Source organism: Esox lucius, chromosome 5 (genome assembly GCF_011004845.1).
Source record: "Esox lucius isolate fEsoLuc1 chromosome 5, fEsoLuc1.pri, whole genome shotgun sequence".
Lineage (NCBI taxonomy): Eukaryota > Metazoa > Chordata > Actinopteri > Esociformes > Esocidae > Esox > Esox lucius.
Genome location: NC_047573.1, coordinates 22,373,689 through 22,388,341, shown reverse-complemented (window position 1 = coordinate 22,388,341; position 14,653 = coordinate 22,373,689). Strand labels below are relative to the sequence as shown.

Here is a 14,653-nt window from a genome sequence, read left to right as displayed (position 1 = left end):
AGGTTTTCACAGAGGCCCCAGACAGGCCAGCCTGCCTAACACTCCGGAGCTCAGGACACACTGACGTGTTCACTGGCCCACAATGAGCCTTTATACTGGAGGGTGTCATCCTGCAGTGTGTTTACACCAGCACTGTCTACCTGTCTATCTGCCTCAAGCTAGGTTAACCAGCACAGTGTAATGATGGTCTCTACTAGTGATACCAGGTTAACCAGCACAGTGTAATGATGGTCTCTACTAGTGATACCAGGTTAACCAGCACAGTGTAATGATGGTCTCTACTAGTGATACCAGGTTAACCAGCACAGTGTAATGATGGTCTCTACTAGTGATACCAGGTTAACCAGCACAGTGTAATGATGGTCTCTACTAGTGATACCAGGTTAACCAGCACAGTGTAATGATGGTCTCTACTAGTGATACCAGGTTAACCAGCACAGGGTATTGATGGTCTCTTCTAGTGATACCAGGTTAACCAGCACAGTGTAATGATGGTCTCTACTGGTGATACCAGGTTAACCAGCACAGGGTAATGATGGTCTCTACTAGTGATACCAGGTTAACCAGCACAGGGTATTGATGGTCTCTTCTAGTGATACCAGGTTAACCAGCACAGTGTAATGATGGTCTCTACTGGTGATACCAGGTTAACCAGCACAGGGTAATGATGGTCTCTACTAGTGATACCAGGTTAACCACTAAAGGTGTCATCATGGTCTCTATTAATAATGCCAGGCCTTTTCCACCTGTCCTCTCTATGCTTGCCAGTGATACTGGTACTGTTATACTGAAGTAACCCCTGTCTGTCCGTCTCTGTGTCAGACATGTGGCAGGGCTGAATGCAGGACGTGCGAAGAGCATTGTGGAGTGGAGGGAGACCAACGGGCCCTTTATGAACAGAGAGCAGCTGAGACTAGTGAAGGGACTGGGCCCCAAGAGCTACCAGCAGTGTGCTGGCTTCATCAGAATCAACCCTAACAACCTGCTGAACAACCGCAGGTACCGGACGACATTCACCAGGAATACTAGAATCATCTAAAATCACAGATCAGAATTAATTTACATTTGTGTGGGGTAACATCGACACAGTTCTCAGTTTCACTGATATCCACTCCATTGAAACTGTGCCTTAGGAAATAGACCGGTGGCAGGGCACTGACTGAACTACACTGCATCTATTTTCCAACTGAACGAATATGAAATCCCCTCTTGAATTCACCACGTTAAAAGTACATTTGCACCTTGCTCAGACGTCGGGGTCACATTCTTGTCTTTGCTGCATTGGTTGTAGTGCATCAGCAGGGCGTCCTGACCAATCAGCCCAGGAGACGTCGACGGCCAAGGGGAAGGGGAAGACCAAAGCCTTGGCCGCGGTGCCTAGCCAGCCCAACCCCCTGGACCAGACCTGCATCCACCCAGAGTCCTACTCGGTGGCCATGAGGTGAGAACCACCTCCCACCTCCGCCCGCCGTCACCAGGCATGGTCCAGCTGACAAGACCTTCAATTTGACCACAGCTTGGGGGCGACATCACTGGGGCACTGGGGGATTGCTGCTTACCGTCTTTTTGATTTCGATTTGATTTGGCCAGACACGGGAGACAAAAGTGTGTGTTTGTGTGTGTGTGCGCAGACGTGGGTACCTAATCGTCTGTATGTGTGACGGGGATCTTGGTAACATCTGTTCCTGTGGTGCTGTGCTGTGTGAGAAGTGATTGTTAGCACTGCTGGCGCTGATATCAAAAACACATTGAGCATCTGCCTGGGCTATGTGTCGTCTGTCTGTCTGGCTGGCTGAATGGGGCTGAGTTCTGTAGCTCTGTGTCTGGCTGAATGGGGCTCGGTTCTGTAGAACTGTGTCTGTCTGAATGGGGCTCGGTTCTGTAGCTCTGTGTCTGGCTGAATGGGGCTCGGTTCTGTAGAACTGTGTCTGTCTGAACGGTGCTCGGTTCTATAGCTCTGTGTCTGAATGGGGCTCGGTTCTGTAGCTCTGTGTCTGGCTGAATGGGGCTCGGTTCTGTAGCTCTGTGTCTGGCTGAATGGGTCTCGGTTCTGTAGCTCTGTGTCTGGCTGAATGGGGCTCGGTTCTGTAGCTCTGTGTCTGCCTGAATGGGGCTCGGTTCTGTAGCTCTGTGTCTGCCTGAATGGGGCTCGGTTCTGTAGCTCTGTGTCTGGCTGAATGGGGCTCGGTTCTGTAGCTCTGTGTCTGCCTGAATGGGGCTCGGTTCTGTAGCTCTGTGTCCGGCTGAATGCAGCTGCAGTCACTCGACTCTGTTTAGACAACCTCAACCTGACGCTGAGCATCGGCTCTTAGCCTGACGATGTGACACTCACTGCTTGTGTTTCTACATATGGAAAAAAGAACTGAACAAAGTAGTAGACAGACAGATCTCCTAGTGATCCAACATAATAATCCCACTGGTGGAATTTATTAATGTGTGATCTATTTAAACTTATGTATTAATGTATGTGCATTGTGTGTGTGTGTGTGTTAAAAGGGGGACTTTTAAAGGTCAAAGGTTTAATAAAACCACTTACAACTATGAGAGGGCAAATAATCACCCTGTCATATTCACCCCCGCCCCCCTTGCCCTCCCATACTCCCTCTGCCCCACTGGGTTTGTTTTCTTTCCTCTTCGTTCAGCCTCATTTCCTACTAAACCAGGCAGAAAAGCCACACTCGTTCCCTCTCAGTCCTATCTATTATCACAGCTCTATATCATTACCAAATGCCGCCGGCCCTAATGGAAGACCTCCTCTTAAATGCCAATGGTCATTATACACCCGGCAGACTGTCCTTTTCTGAGACATGGGTGGACGAGGCCACGCACGACCACTAGCGGTGTCTCTCGCTCTCTCTCTCACTCTCTCTCTCACTCTCTCACTCTCTCTCTCTCTCTCTCTCTTTCTCTCCTCCCTCATACTCTTTCCCTCTTCCTAGCAATGTCTCTCTCTTCTTAGAGAACCAGTCATGTGCAGCTGTTCCGTACTGGAATCATTTAAATCATGAATTTGTAGATAAGGGAATTTGGGGAATTTGTGGTATTCCTAATAAAGTGTGCTGTGCTGTGCTGTGCGGATTAGCCAGCACCAGAGCCTTGGTTTTGTCCAAAGCTGTAGTGCGGAAGAAGGGCTGAAGATGAATGAAGTCGGAGAACACCGCGTCTGTCTGAACGATGGCTTTATAATGACACTAACAAGCATGTGCGATTAGCAACAATCTGTAACCCATTTGGACACAGCTCGCCGACACGTCCCTCTTTTCCTCTTAAACTCCCTCCTCCATCTCCCCCTCTGTCCAACACACACACACACACACGCTGGCAGTACAGTGCCTTAGCCAAATAAGCTAATAGAGGAACCCTCTTAACAGTTCCTCTATTTTTTTATATTGGTGAAATTGTATCTTCTCAGCAGTTGTTGCAAAAAAGGTTTTTAGGTAAATATCCGTGTGACTTAGATATTAAATAGCTACTCTGTTCCTCCCTTTAACACACATCACAGGTCTTGGAACAGTGTATGGGAGGGGAGGGACTTAAATCAATTCCACATTTGATCCTAGCAGGCGTGTGGCAGCCTTATTGGGTTTGGAGGCTGATACTGTTGGATTCTGGCTGATGTGTGAGGCGTGGGCCGGCAGGCAGTAATGGAGGATCCAGTTGCTCTAATGTGATGAACTCGATAGCCTCGTCCAAACCTCTGGGAACTGAAACTAATACACACACACACACACAGGTATACACAGATATTAACCCAGTTAACAAGTACACACACCAAACCACAGACCAGAGTCCATTCACAACAGCTCGCTATCTGCTTGGAATAGGGTGGATGTTTACAGCTGGGTTAGAGCGTGTTACCGTACATAGCCACAGTTCTTTAGAGATCCACGGAACCTAATGAGTCAAGTGCAGTCGAAGGAATCAAACGAGCGACGATTAGGTTCGATTTCTGGGAATCTCTGGGTTACTGTGAAGGACTCCAGTCTTAAAGAGGAGCTGGCACCAGACCATACTGGAAAAAGTACCATGTGGTAGTGCTGACAGACGGTCCGCTGGACAGGCTGTGTATACGGGCCGGTCAACTCTCCCGAGGCCCACCAGGTGGATCTGGACAGGCTCTGTGCGCAGGCCCACCCAGCCTCTTGTTGTGTGCCGCCCTGGGCCTCCTCCAATGCTCCGGCCCCCACACCACTGGTTCTCATTACCTCAGCCCAGAAAGGGGTGGAGAGGTGACCCGCTGGGCCCCAAGCTTGAGGCAGAGGCCCCTGGCCAGGCTCCCTCCCTGGTACTGCTTAAACACAAACACACCAGGCCGAAACCAGAGCCCTGACGAACCCCCCCCCCCCCCCCGCACCAGAGATGCCACCCGCACGCCATCACCGCTGTCTGGGCCCGTGCTGCTCCAGTTCGTAAATCAACCCCCAGGTCCTCCTCGCTCCCCTGTGGCTCTGATGAACATCACAGAATTCAGGGAGTGGGGGAGTTTATGAGGAAAGGCTCCTTATTTTACTGCCTTTTGTTTTCTCTGGGTTGTTGTCTGATCTACGTAGAGATAGATGATGGTCATTGTTTGAGTCCTGGGGAAGCTTTGTGTGTGTGGGGGTTGGGATGTACAGTAATTACCTTTTACCAACAGATTGGGTAGCAACAGTCTTAAGGAATGTGACTTTATTTGGACCTTTTGCCAGTCCCATGAGAGGTATGGATGGGTTTTGAATAGCTGATACAGACCCATCTCAGCAGAGGTATGGATGGGTTTTGAATAGCTGATACAGACCCATCTCAGCAGAGGTATGGATGGGTTTTGAATAGCTGATACAGACCCATCTTAGCAGTGTCTAGCTGAGCTGTGATCAGTCTGTTGCCAGGCGTACCTAGTCAGCGTGTTACCAGCTATACCTGGCCCGTCTGTTGCGTTACCAGGCGTACCTGGCCAGTGTGTTACATTACCAGGCGTACCTGGCCAGTGTGTTACATTACCAGGCGTACCTGGCCCGTCTGTTGCGTTACCAGGCGTACCTGGCCAGTGTGTTACATTACCAGGCGTACCTGGCCAGTGTGTTACATTACCAGGCGTACCTGGCCAGTGTGTTACATTACCAGGCGTACCTGGCCCGTCTGTTGCGTTACCAGGCGTACCTGGCCAGTGTGTTACATTACCAGGCGTACCTGGCCAGTGTGTTACATTACCAGGCGTACCTGGCCAGTGTGTTACATTACCAGGCGTACCTGGCCCGTCTGTTGCGTTACCAGGCGTACCTGGCCAGTGTGTTACATTACCAGGCGTACCTGGCCAGTGTGTTACATTACGGCAGGAAGGATAAGGTGGGGGAAGATAGCATTTGACGTGTGTGATAGAACAAAGGGAAAGGTGTTTGATTGACATGAAACAGATGGCAGCATCTTACCACACCCCTTTTTCCTATGTAATAAATACTGTCGAAATGATGTTTTTATTTAGAGACTATCCACTGTTACTTTGTAACCTGTATACTTTCTCCTTGCAAGCAAGATTAAAACCGTTTATTGCGCAATTGATTTCTCCTGTCTTACCTACCATTTTCATAGAACTTTGGATTTTAGAAATTGCCATCACACTGGCCAGTGTGTTACATTACCAGGCGTACCTGGCCCGTCTGTTGCGTTTCCAGGCGTACCTGGCCAGTGTGTTACATTACCAGGCGTACCTGGCCAGTGTGTTACATTACCAGGCGTACCTGGCCAGTGTGTTACATTACCAGGCGTACCTGGCCAGTGTGTTACATTACCAGGCGTACCTGGCCAGTGTGTTACATTACCAGGCGTACCTGGCCAGTGTGTTACATTACCAGGCGTACCTTGCCAGTGTGTTACATTACCAGGCGTACCTAGCCAGTGTGTTACATTACCAGGTGTGCCTGGCCAGTGTGTTACATTACCAGGTGTGCCTGGCCAGTGTGTTACATTACCAGGTGTGCCTGGCCATTCTTAGTTATCATTTTAGCATATTTGGTATTGATGCTTTTGGTAATGATGCTGAGCGGAGCGCAATTATTACTGACTGACTCAGATACTGTGAGGTCATATATATTGGGGATTATTTCTGCTATGTTCTCTTGCCTTCTAAGCCTTCCCAGTCCCACTGGCTCCTAGCTGTGTTAGCTTTTAGGGACAGTGAGGGTGTAGGAACTCACCTGGCCCGGGGACCCTGTGCAAGATCATCCATCTCAGAGGAGAGACAGACTGAGGGTCAGGAGGAGAGTGATGAGGGGCCTGGCAGAGACCCCTACAGCTGCGCCCCATACAGTTTGTACGAAGCCAGTGTAGAGTTGCCTCACCACAGTTATTCCTACCAACTGTGCACTTTTCAGCATGACGCGTGTCGTCTTTGGGTGCCTGTCCATGAAGCGTGTCCGTCTGTGTAGTGAGTGGGTGCGTGTGTGTGTGTATGTCCACCTCTGGGGCTGCTACAGGAAATGGGTGTGGCTTGGGCCCACCTGCTCCGTCAGTCAGAGGGAGGACGGCAGCTGTTGCACGGCTGAGTGGCTGGCGTCAGGGTGCCGTGGCTACAGACGAACATCCATCAGCAGCAATAGCTGCCTAGCGGGTCCTCCTGCCTTCAGCTGTGGCCTGGATTTCCTACTGCCCCCCCGCCCCCCCAAAAGAATAACCCTAAGATCCAACATCCCCCAAAGACCTCCACAGATCCCATACAGACCATCCCATATAGACCTCCACAGACTCCCACCATACAAACACCTCTTAACAACCCCACTATATAACTCTACAGCCCCAATATAGACCTCTTCAACCCCACTAAAGACTTCCATAGACCTCTTCAACCCCACTATAGACTACTACAGCCCCACTATAGACCTCCAAACCCTTTACAGGCATGACCTGGCCTGGTTTGGTTGTCTGTCTCTGTTTTGACTCACCGTGAGCCAGGTTTAGAGTCATTTTGATTCTGGTTCATAGTTCTGGATTTGTACCTGTTAGTCATTCATTTGGCCCTTTCAGTTGTACTGGAGTTACACTGCACATGTGCACGATTCGTTATATATTATGGCTGGTTTACAGCTGGTGATTGGACAAGGCCTACCCATTCAAATGACTGGCGGCGGACTATTCAAGTCCTGGGCTGAGCAAGGGGCCGGCTCTCAGGTCCTGGTGGCGATGGTGTTTACAGGCCCCTGTAGTCAGACGTGATTTATGGGGAGGTGAGAGGTAACGTCCCTGCAGTGCGCGCTTATGAACAGAGAGGGGGAGAACTGGGACCCTGAAACTAGAGATTTAGGGCATAATTATTCTCACCACCACCCCCAACCCCCCCCCCCCCACCTCGCTCGTCCTCCCCTGGCTACCTGCGTCTCCCCTTCTGCTCCTCCTGTTCTCCCTCAGGCCTCAGTGGGTTGGCCAGGGGACCGGGCACACGTGCAGCGGCCCAGCAGAGAGTGCTGTTAAAAAAACATTTGTTAAGGCGGAGCCTGCCCTCTGTTTACACCAGCCAGCTGGGACAGAGCGCTAGCAGGGGAGGGGATGCTTGATTGTGCTTTAAAGGGATATTTCACCCAGATTACAAAATTACCTATCGGTGTCCGCATACTCTATGCAGTCCAGTTATGACAGCAGCCCGTGTCATGGTGTGGTTTTCATTTTAGATTTGCAGGCTCAGATTTGATGCAAGTTATGGTACTTTCATTAGCATTCCTGGCATCAGGAAGTGGATGAGACGTCAGATCATTAGTGTCTCTTTTGATTCAGTGATGTCTGTTTTTAGCTGACACTTTCCATTGCCCTGCGCTGTCCTTCCTCTGTGTCGGACTCCCGTTCTTTCTCCTCCTCTCCGCAGTTTCCTGTCACTGGTCGGGGGCTGCATTGACCAGATGGGCAGGCCGGAGCTCAGGCAGTGCGTCGAGGCCAGCGTGAAACGTCAGGGTCTGGAGGCGCTTGCGAAAACCCTCAATACCAGCCCGGACACACTGCAGCTCATCATAGATGGACTCACCCAGCCTCCTGGCTTTGACATCCGCCAAGGTAGGAGATCACCTCACCGCTGTCCTCAACGCTGGCCATGACACTGTTCTTCTCTCCTGAGAGCGTCACCATGACTTGGTACTCGCCCGTATCAACAGGCCTGTAATGAATGTCTCCTTGTACTTTTATTATAACACCTGTCATTTAATGTGACTTGACCCTCCATATTACTGTCTCTCCATGTACTGTATCTCTTTTTCTCTCTCTCTCATTGTCTCTCATACACTCTGTCTGTGTGTCTTTTTTCCTGTCTTTCTCACCGTCTCTCATAAACTCTGTCCGTCTCTTTTTCCTGTCTCTCTCACCGTCTCTCATACACTCTGTCTGTCTCTTTCCTGTCTCTCTCACCGTCTCTCATACACTCTGTCCGTCTCTTTTTTCCTGTCTTTCTCACCGTCTCTCATACACTCTGTCTGTGTCTCTTTTTTCTTTTGCGTCCTTTCATTCCCTATCTCTCCATCTGCCTCCATTACTCCTCTAGACTGCTGGTACCCTGTGTGGAGCAGTTAAAAAGTGATCTAGTTTTCATTTCAATAAGGACGGCCCCTGGTAATGAAACATTATATATACTGTTATCACCCGGCCCTGCAGGGAAACAATGCTCTGCCTCTCCCACGTAATGGCTCTAGCAGAGGCAGCGTTGGTTGTTTTATGGATTTTCTTAGTCTTTGTCAACCCGGCAACACTGGGAGGTCACCACTAAGGAAACAGCAGCGTGGTTCTGGTTTTCTCCTTAAAGAGAAGAGCCCCTTTCTCTCTTTCATTAATGACATACTGTATATCTGTCGGCAGGGCAGACTCTCTGTAATAACCTGGGTCTTCCCCCTACAAAATGATGGCTGGGGACATCAAAGCATTAAAGCTTGGAGCACAGGCTCAGGCCCTCCTACACACACACACACACACACACACACACACACACAATATGTTGTCATCAAACATAAAAACAGTATTTCAAACGCCCTCAAAATGTAAACATTAATATACAGTTAACAGTGCCTTCAGTTTTTGCCGTGAATCTAGATCCAATACCCCATGAAAACATTCATATACAGTAAAAGGCTTTTCCTACATGAATAATTTCCAACATGAATTCAAGTAACTGCTAACTGCATAGAACAATGCAATTCATATTATAATTCTTGAAATGACAGACATTGTATATAGATATTGACTTGGCCATCGATGTCTGTGTTGTGGACATTGTCGTTTTACATAGACTTTACAGTACTACTTGTGATACTAAAGGATTCTGTGATTCCTAATGCATGTTTTGTCTTAAGGTGACAGAACAGGTTGCTTATATCACCACAACCGTTTCCAGACATACTTTGCCGATAGTTGTTAGACTTTCTAAATTGTAACAGTATCCAAAACATGGAGGAATGCCTTTGTTTACATTAAACCAGAAAAGGAAACATTAACATGTGTTTTCCTTAGCCACTTTATTGTATCTCTTTGGAACTATGGTATTATCCAGCCAACATATTTGCAAAAATGTAGAGTTTTACATAAATCCCAAACCCCTGCTCTAGCCTAACGCAGCACTTATGGTACAGGCTAATCCATTCATGACACATATTTATACTAACATACAGTGGATATAAAAAGTCTACGCACCCCTGTTAAAATGGCAGGTTCTTGTGATGTTAAAGAATGAGACAAAGATAAATCATGGCAGAACTTTTTCCACCTTTAATGTGACCTATAATGTGAACAATTCAATTGAAAAACAAACTGGAATCTTGAGGGGGAAAAACATAAAATAAAATATATAAATAAAATAAAATGGTGTGCACACCATTGAACTAATACTTTGTTGAATCATCTTTTGATTTTATTACAGCACTCAGTCTTTTTGGGTAGGAGTCCATTAGCATGGCACATCTTGATGTGGCAAGATTTGCACACACTTCTTTGCAAAAGCACTCCAAATCTGTCAGATATCAAGGACATCTCCTGTGCACAACCTTCTTCATATCACCCCACAGATGTTCAATTGGATTCAGGTCTGGGCTCTGGCTGGTCCAATCCAAAATGTTAATCTTCTTCTGGTGAAGCCATGCTTTTGTAGATTTGGATGTGTGCTTTGGGTCGTTGTTGTGCTGAAAGGTGAACTTCATCTTCAGCTTTCTAACGGACGCCTGAAGGTTTTGTGCCAAAATTGCCAGGTATTTGGAACTGTTCATAACTCTCTCCATCCTGACTAAGGCCCTGGTTCCAGCTGAAGAAAAACAACCCCAAAGCATAATGCTGCCACCACCATGTGGTTGTAATTTTTGTGTCCAAATATATATATAAAAAAACTTTCCATGGGTGTTCTAATTTATAAATCATAAAACATGTTTTTACATTGTCTTTGGTTATTGTGTTTAGATTGATGGGGAAAAAATGAATCAATTATAAATTCTCTAAATCTATAACACAACAAAACGTAGAGAAAGTGCAGGGGTCTAAATATTTTCACAAGACACTATATAGATATTTCTCTATACTTGTTAAATAGAAATCTGCAATTAAGAATCTTTGTGTATCCTATGCATATGACCATCAAAACCTTAACTGAAACTGAGGTGTTTTCAGTATTTTCAGATCAGATTTCTGGCTAATGTTAAATATAACATAGCATCATGTCCTTCTGGAGGCACCAATGTTCAAGTAGGCCTGTATATTGTGATCAAACTTTGAAACAAGGCATGTAGCAGTGCCCAATGCATGCGTCATCTCATCAGCTGTTAACATTTCCTCTGCCATGTAAATTTAAGCTGTTTTTCAATTCAGAACGTTTCCTAAAATAGGCCAAGCCTGTCTGGACCGCATGTCTTTAACCAGATATAAATACTATTGTAGGCAGCTGTCATGCAGGTCAGCAAATGTGTGAGAAATTATGACAGGTGCCAGTTGTGGGTTTCCTCTTTTGGAAAATGGGATGCAACTAAAGGATGATGATGATTCAGCTTATAATACTCTCCGTAGCATATAATTTTTCCAGTACTATCCCTGCATGTGTTTTAATGTCGTTAGGCCTAAGACATCCTTTCTAGCTTACACGCAATAGAATTCACACAATAAAAAACAACAATTAACAAAATAGGACTTTGATGTTCAGTGGTAAAACAATAGCCAACTTTTTTGGTGATCAGTCCATTTCTCTGGGATCTATCTACCTTCGCTAATTAATATATTTTTTATTACACCATATTGCTGAAATCTCAACCTTACTAAATCCAGTGATTAGGAACAGACTTTTTTTTATTTTATTCTAGAAGACAATTTTCACAGGAACAGGGCTTGTTGGGTAGTGAAGAATAAGGACGGGGTGTATTGGAAAGTGAAGGATAAGGATGGGATGTGTTGGGTAGTGAAGGATAAGGAAGGTGTGTGTTGGCTAGTGAAGGATAAGGAAGGATAAGGACGGGGTGTGTTGGGTAGTGAAGGATAAGGAAGGATAAGGACGGGGTGTGTGGGGTAGTGAAGGATAAGGAAGGATAAGGACGGGGTGTGTTGGGTAGTGAAGGATAAGGAAGGGGTGTGTTGGCTAGTGAAGGATAAGGAAGGTGTGTGTTGGCTAGTGAAGGATAAGGAAGGATAAGGACGGGGTGTGTTGGGTAGTGAAGGATAAGGAAGGATAAGGACGGGGTGTATTGGGTAGTGAAGGATAAGGAAGGGGTGTGTTGGCTAGTGAAGGATAAGGAAGGTGTGTGTTGGCTAGTGAAGGATAAGGAATGTGTGTGTTGGCTAGTGAAGGATAAGGACGGGGTGTGTTGGGTAGTGAAGGATAAGGAAGGGGTGTGTTGGCTAGTGAAGGATAAGGAAGGTGTGTGTTGGCTAGTGAAGGATAAGGAATGTGTGTGTTGGCTAGTGAAGGATAAGGACGGGGTGTGTTGGCTAATGAAGGATAAGGAAGGTGTGTGTTGGCTAGTGAAGGATAAGGAAGGTGTGTGTTGGCTAGTGAAGGATAAGGAAGTGGTGTGTTGGGTAGTGAAGGATAAGGAAGTGGTGTGTTGAGTAGTGATGGATAAAGAAGTGGTGTGTTGGGTAGTGAAGGATAAGGAAGTGGTGTGTTTGGTAGTGAAGGATAAGCAAGGGGTGTGTTGGGTGGTGAAAGACAGGGAAGGGGTCTGTTGGGTGGTGAGGGATAAGCAAGGGGTTTGTCAGGTGGTGAAAGACAGGGAAGGGGGTGTGTCGGGTGGTGAAGGAGAGCGAGAAGTAAAGGGGTGTGTCCGGTAGTCGGCCCATAGCTGGGTTTGGGCATCTCGAGGTCACGGGTTCAGCTGCAGGTTGAGGTGGTCAGGTTCTGCTGTTCTGTGTGTCTCAGCTGTGTCAACAGGTAGCAAGTGAGACAGCGCTACAAGGACATAATTGTAGATGAGTGTTTCCTGGACCGGGATCTCATGTTTATGTTAATGATCCAGAAAATGGAAAAATCTCTCCAAACAGACCAAGTAGAAAACTGAAAAAGCAAAGTCTCTGAGGAATGTGGAAGTAGTCAGAAGCAAATATCGGGTGTCCTGCTTTGGAATATGATATCTGGTCTTCATTGTACTACTCACCCCTTCCTCCCTCCTTTCCCTCTGCTCCTTGTCTCCCCCCACGGCCAGACTTTGACAAGGCGGATTTTAAACGTGGCATCGTGTCTATGAGCGACCTGAGAGAGGGGGTGGTTCTGACGGGTCGGGTGGAAAACGCCGCTCTCTTCGGTGCTTTCGTGGACATCGGAGTGGGCCGCAACGGGCTGATCCACAAGAGCAAAATCACCCCGGACAAGCTGCCCGTCGACCAGAGGAGGCGCAGCCTGGCCCTTGGCCCTGGGGAGAAGGTGGAGGTCAGGGTACTACACGTGGATGAACAGCGAGGACGCATCTCTCTGGACCTCATACGAGTCCTTCGGTAGACCAGTCTGGACTACGGCTGGACATTGGACTGTTAAAGAATCTTGGGTCAGGTTCAGTAAGGATGAAATATTTTAAAACAGAAGGAAAAGTACTACCTTATTGCGTTGTGGCTATTAGAGTTTCTCTCTCACAGAAGAGACCGTTGTCTGTGCTGAAGGCACTGTTGTCTTGTTTATTTTACTGCAGTATTCATCAGCCATTGCTGGCTGGTTTTGTTTGTCATGTTGGACCAAATCTTCATGTCTTTTTTTTCTAAACCACAAAACAATTGAGAATTTTTTTTAATAAATGAAAAGTGATCACTCAGACTCAGAGTCAAGTCAATGAGTGTTTTTCTTTTTAAACCAACTAAGACATTGTTAAATGATGATTGTTGTCTAGGCACAAATGGAAGACCCTTTCACCTGCTGGATGCCATTACTGTGTCTAATAACAGAGGGCGGCTTTACTGTGATGTTCCCCTGACAGCCCAGCCAGTGAGTTGACTGACAGCCTCAGGGGGAGGAGATGCAGGGTGGGTGTAGACTGGGGGTGTGGACGGGGTGAGGGTAGAGGGGCGGGGCTAGACTGCAATAAGCTAGAGGGCCACAGAGAGAAGAGACACAATTATCCCAGGACAGAGCCACTGCGGCGCACTAATCAGATGCTAAATTAATCCCATATTCCCCTCTGCCTTATCCAATCTGTTTGTGTTTATGGGGCACAAATAGAGAAATACATAAATAAGGCCCACACACGCCTGAGGTCCAATGAGGAAACCTAGGAGAATACCGAATCTGTGTTCATCCCCTAAGGATGGAAGTGGGGTTTACATTAAGTGTAAAAGGGGAGTGCATCAAACACTGGGTTGTGAAACAGAGCTGTTTCCACGAGACTAACCCCATAGTGCTAACGCTTTATGGGGATCAAAGACTATATTTGGTGATTGGCTTTGTTATGCACTCCATTGTCTTGTCTATTCAGTTTTCAAATCAACGTAATTGTTTCAGCGCTTAAGTGGCTTTGTCGTTATTTGTGTCGTCTCCCAATCAGAGTTTCTGTACATCTTTTAGCATTGAAGAAGTTTTGTTTCCTCTTGTATTTCCTCTAACTGGTATGCCTTTCTGTCTCTGCATGTCTGTCTGCCTGGCAGTGTGTGCACGCCTGCCGGTCTGTCTCTTAGTGCATTCCAACTGCGGCTGGCGTATGTAAAAGGGTATGATAGGAGTGTATTTAATGCTTTCCCTCTCTCAGGCGCCGAGTCCCACAGAGCTCATAGTGCTGTCCCATTGCCTGCCCTGGGGGAGTCTAGTGTCATTACAGCCCTGTCTCCCCTCTGAACGTGACCACGCTGGCACAAGAGGCAATATGACGGGCAACTAGTGTCTCCTCTGTCTCTACGTCCCGCCCCGTCCCTGTCGATGTCCGTCGCACAACCACTTAGCGTTGCCGCGGGAGCCAGGCTCCACGAAGGAGGATTCAAATGACTAACAGTGAGGAGAGGTGGGGTGTTGTCCCCGCTGAGAGTTCAGCCATGTGTTGCGTGGCTTTTCTGTGGGGATATTTCCCTCCGCTGTTTTAACTGGATTCAGACGGTCGCGCGCTGAGCGGGTGGGGGAACAGTAGGATGGTTTGGAACCGGGATTGAATCGGCGTGGGGGCTGTGTGGCGAACGACGGACTGTTCACACCACGGCCCTGCACGCCCTCGTCTGGGTCCCTGGCTGTGTTGTATGACCAGTCTTCCGTCTCTCCCATCTGCGT

General features: G+C 47.6%; 1 protein-coding gene across 4 annotated transcripts in view; it reads left to right on the top strand.

Moving 5' to 3' along the window:
* The window catches only part of srbd1 (S1 RNA binding domain 1), an 87,437-nt gene extending 74,259 nt beyond the window's left edge, over nt 1-13,178 (top strand). For all 4 annotated transcript variants that reach the window (XM_010888787.3, XM_010888784.3, XM_020046238.2 and 1 more), the window contains 4 exons: nt 823-999; nt 1,292-1,441; nt 7,832-8,016; nt 12,618-13,178. In XM_010888787.3, coding sequence (XP_010887089.2) covers nt 823-999; nt 1,292-1,441; nt 7,832-8,016; nt 12,618-12,910 — 805 coding nt within the window. In that variant the 3' untranslated portion in view covers nt 12,911-13,178. The remainder of the gene's footprint in view (nt 1-822; nt 1,000-1,291; nt 1,442-7,831; nt 8,017-12,617) is intronic.
* The last annotated feature ends 1,475 nt before the right edge of the window (nt 13,179-14,653 follow it).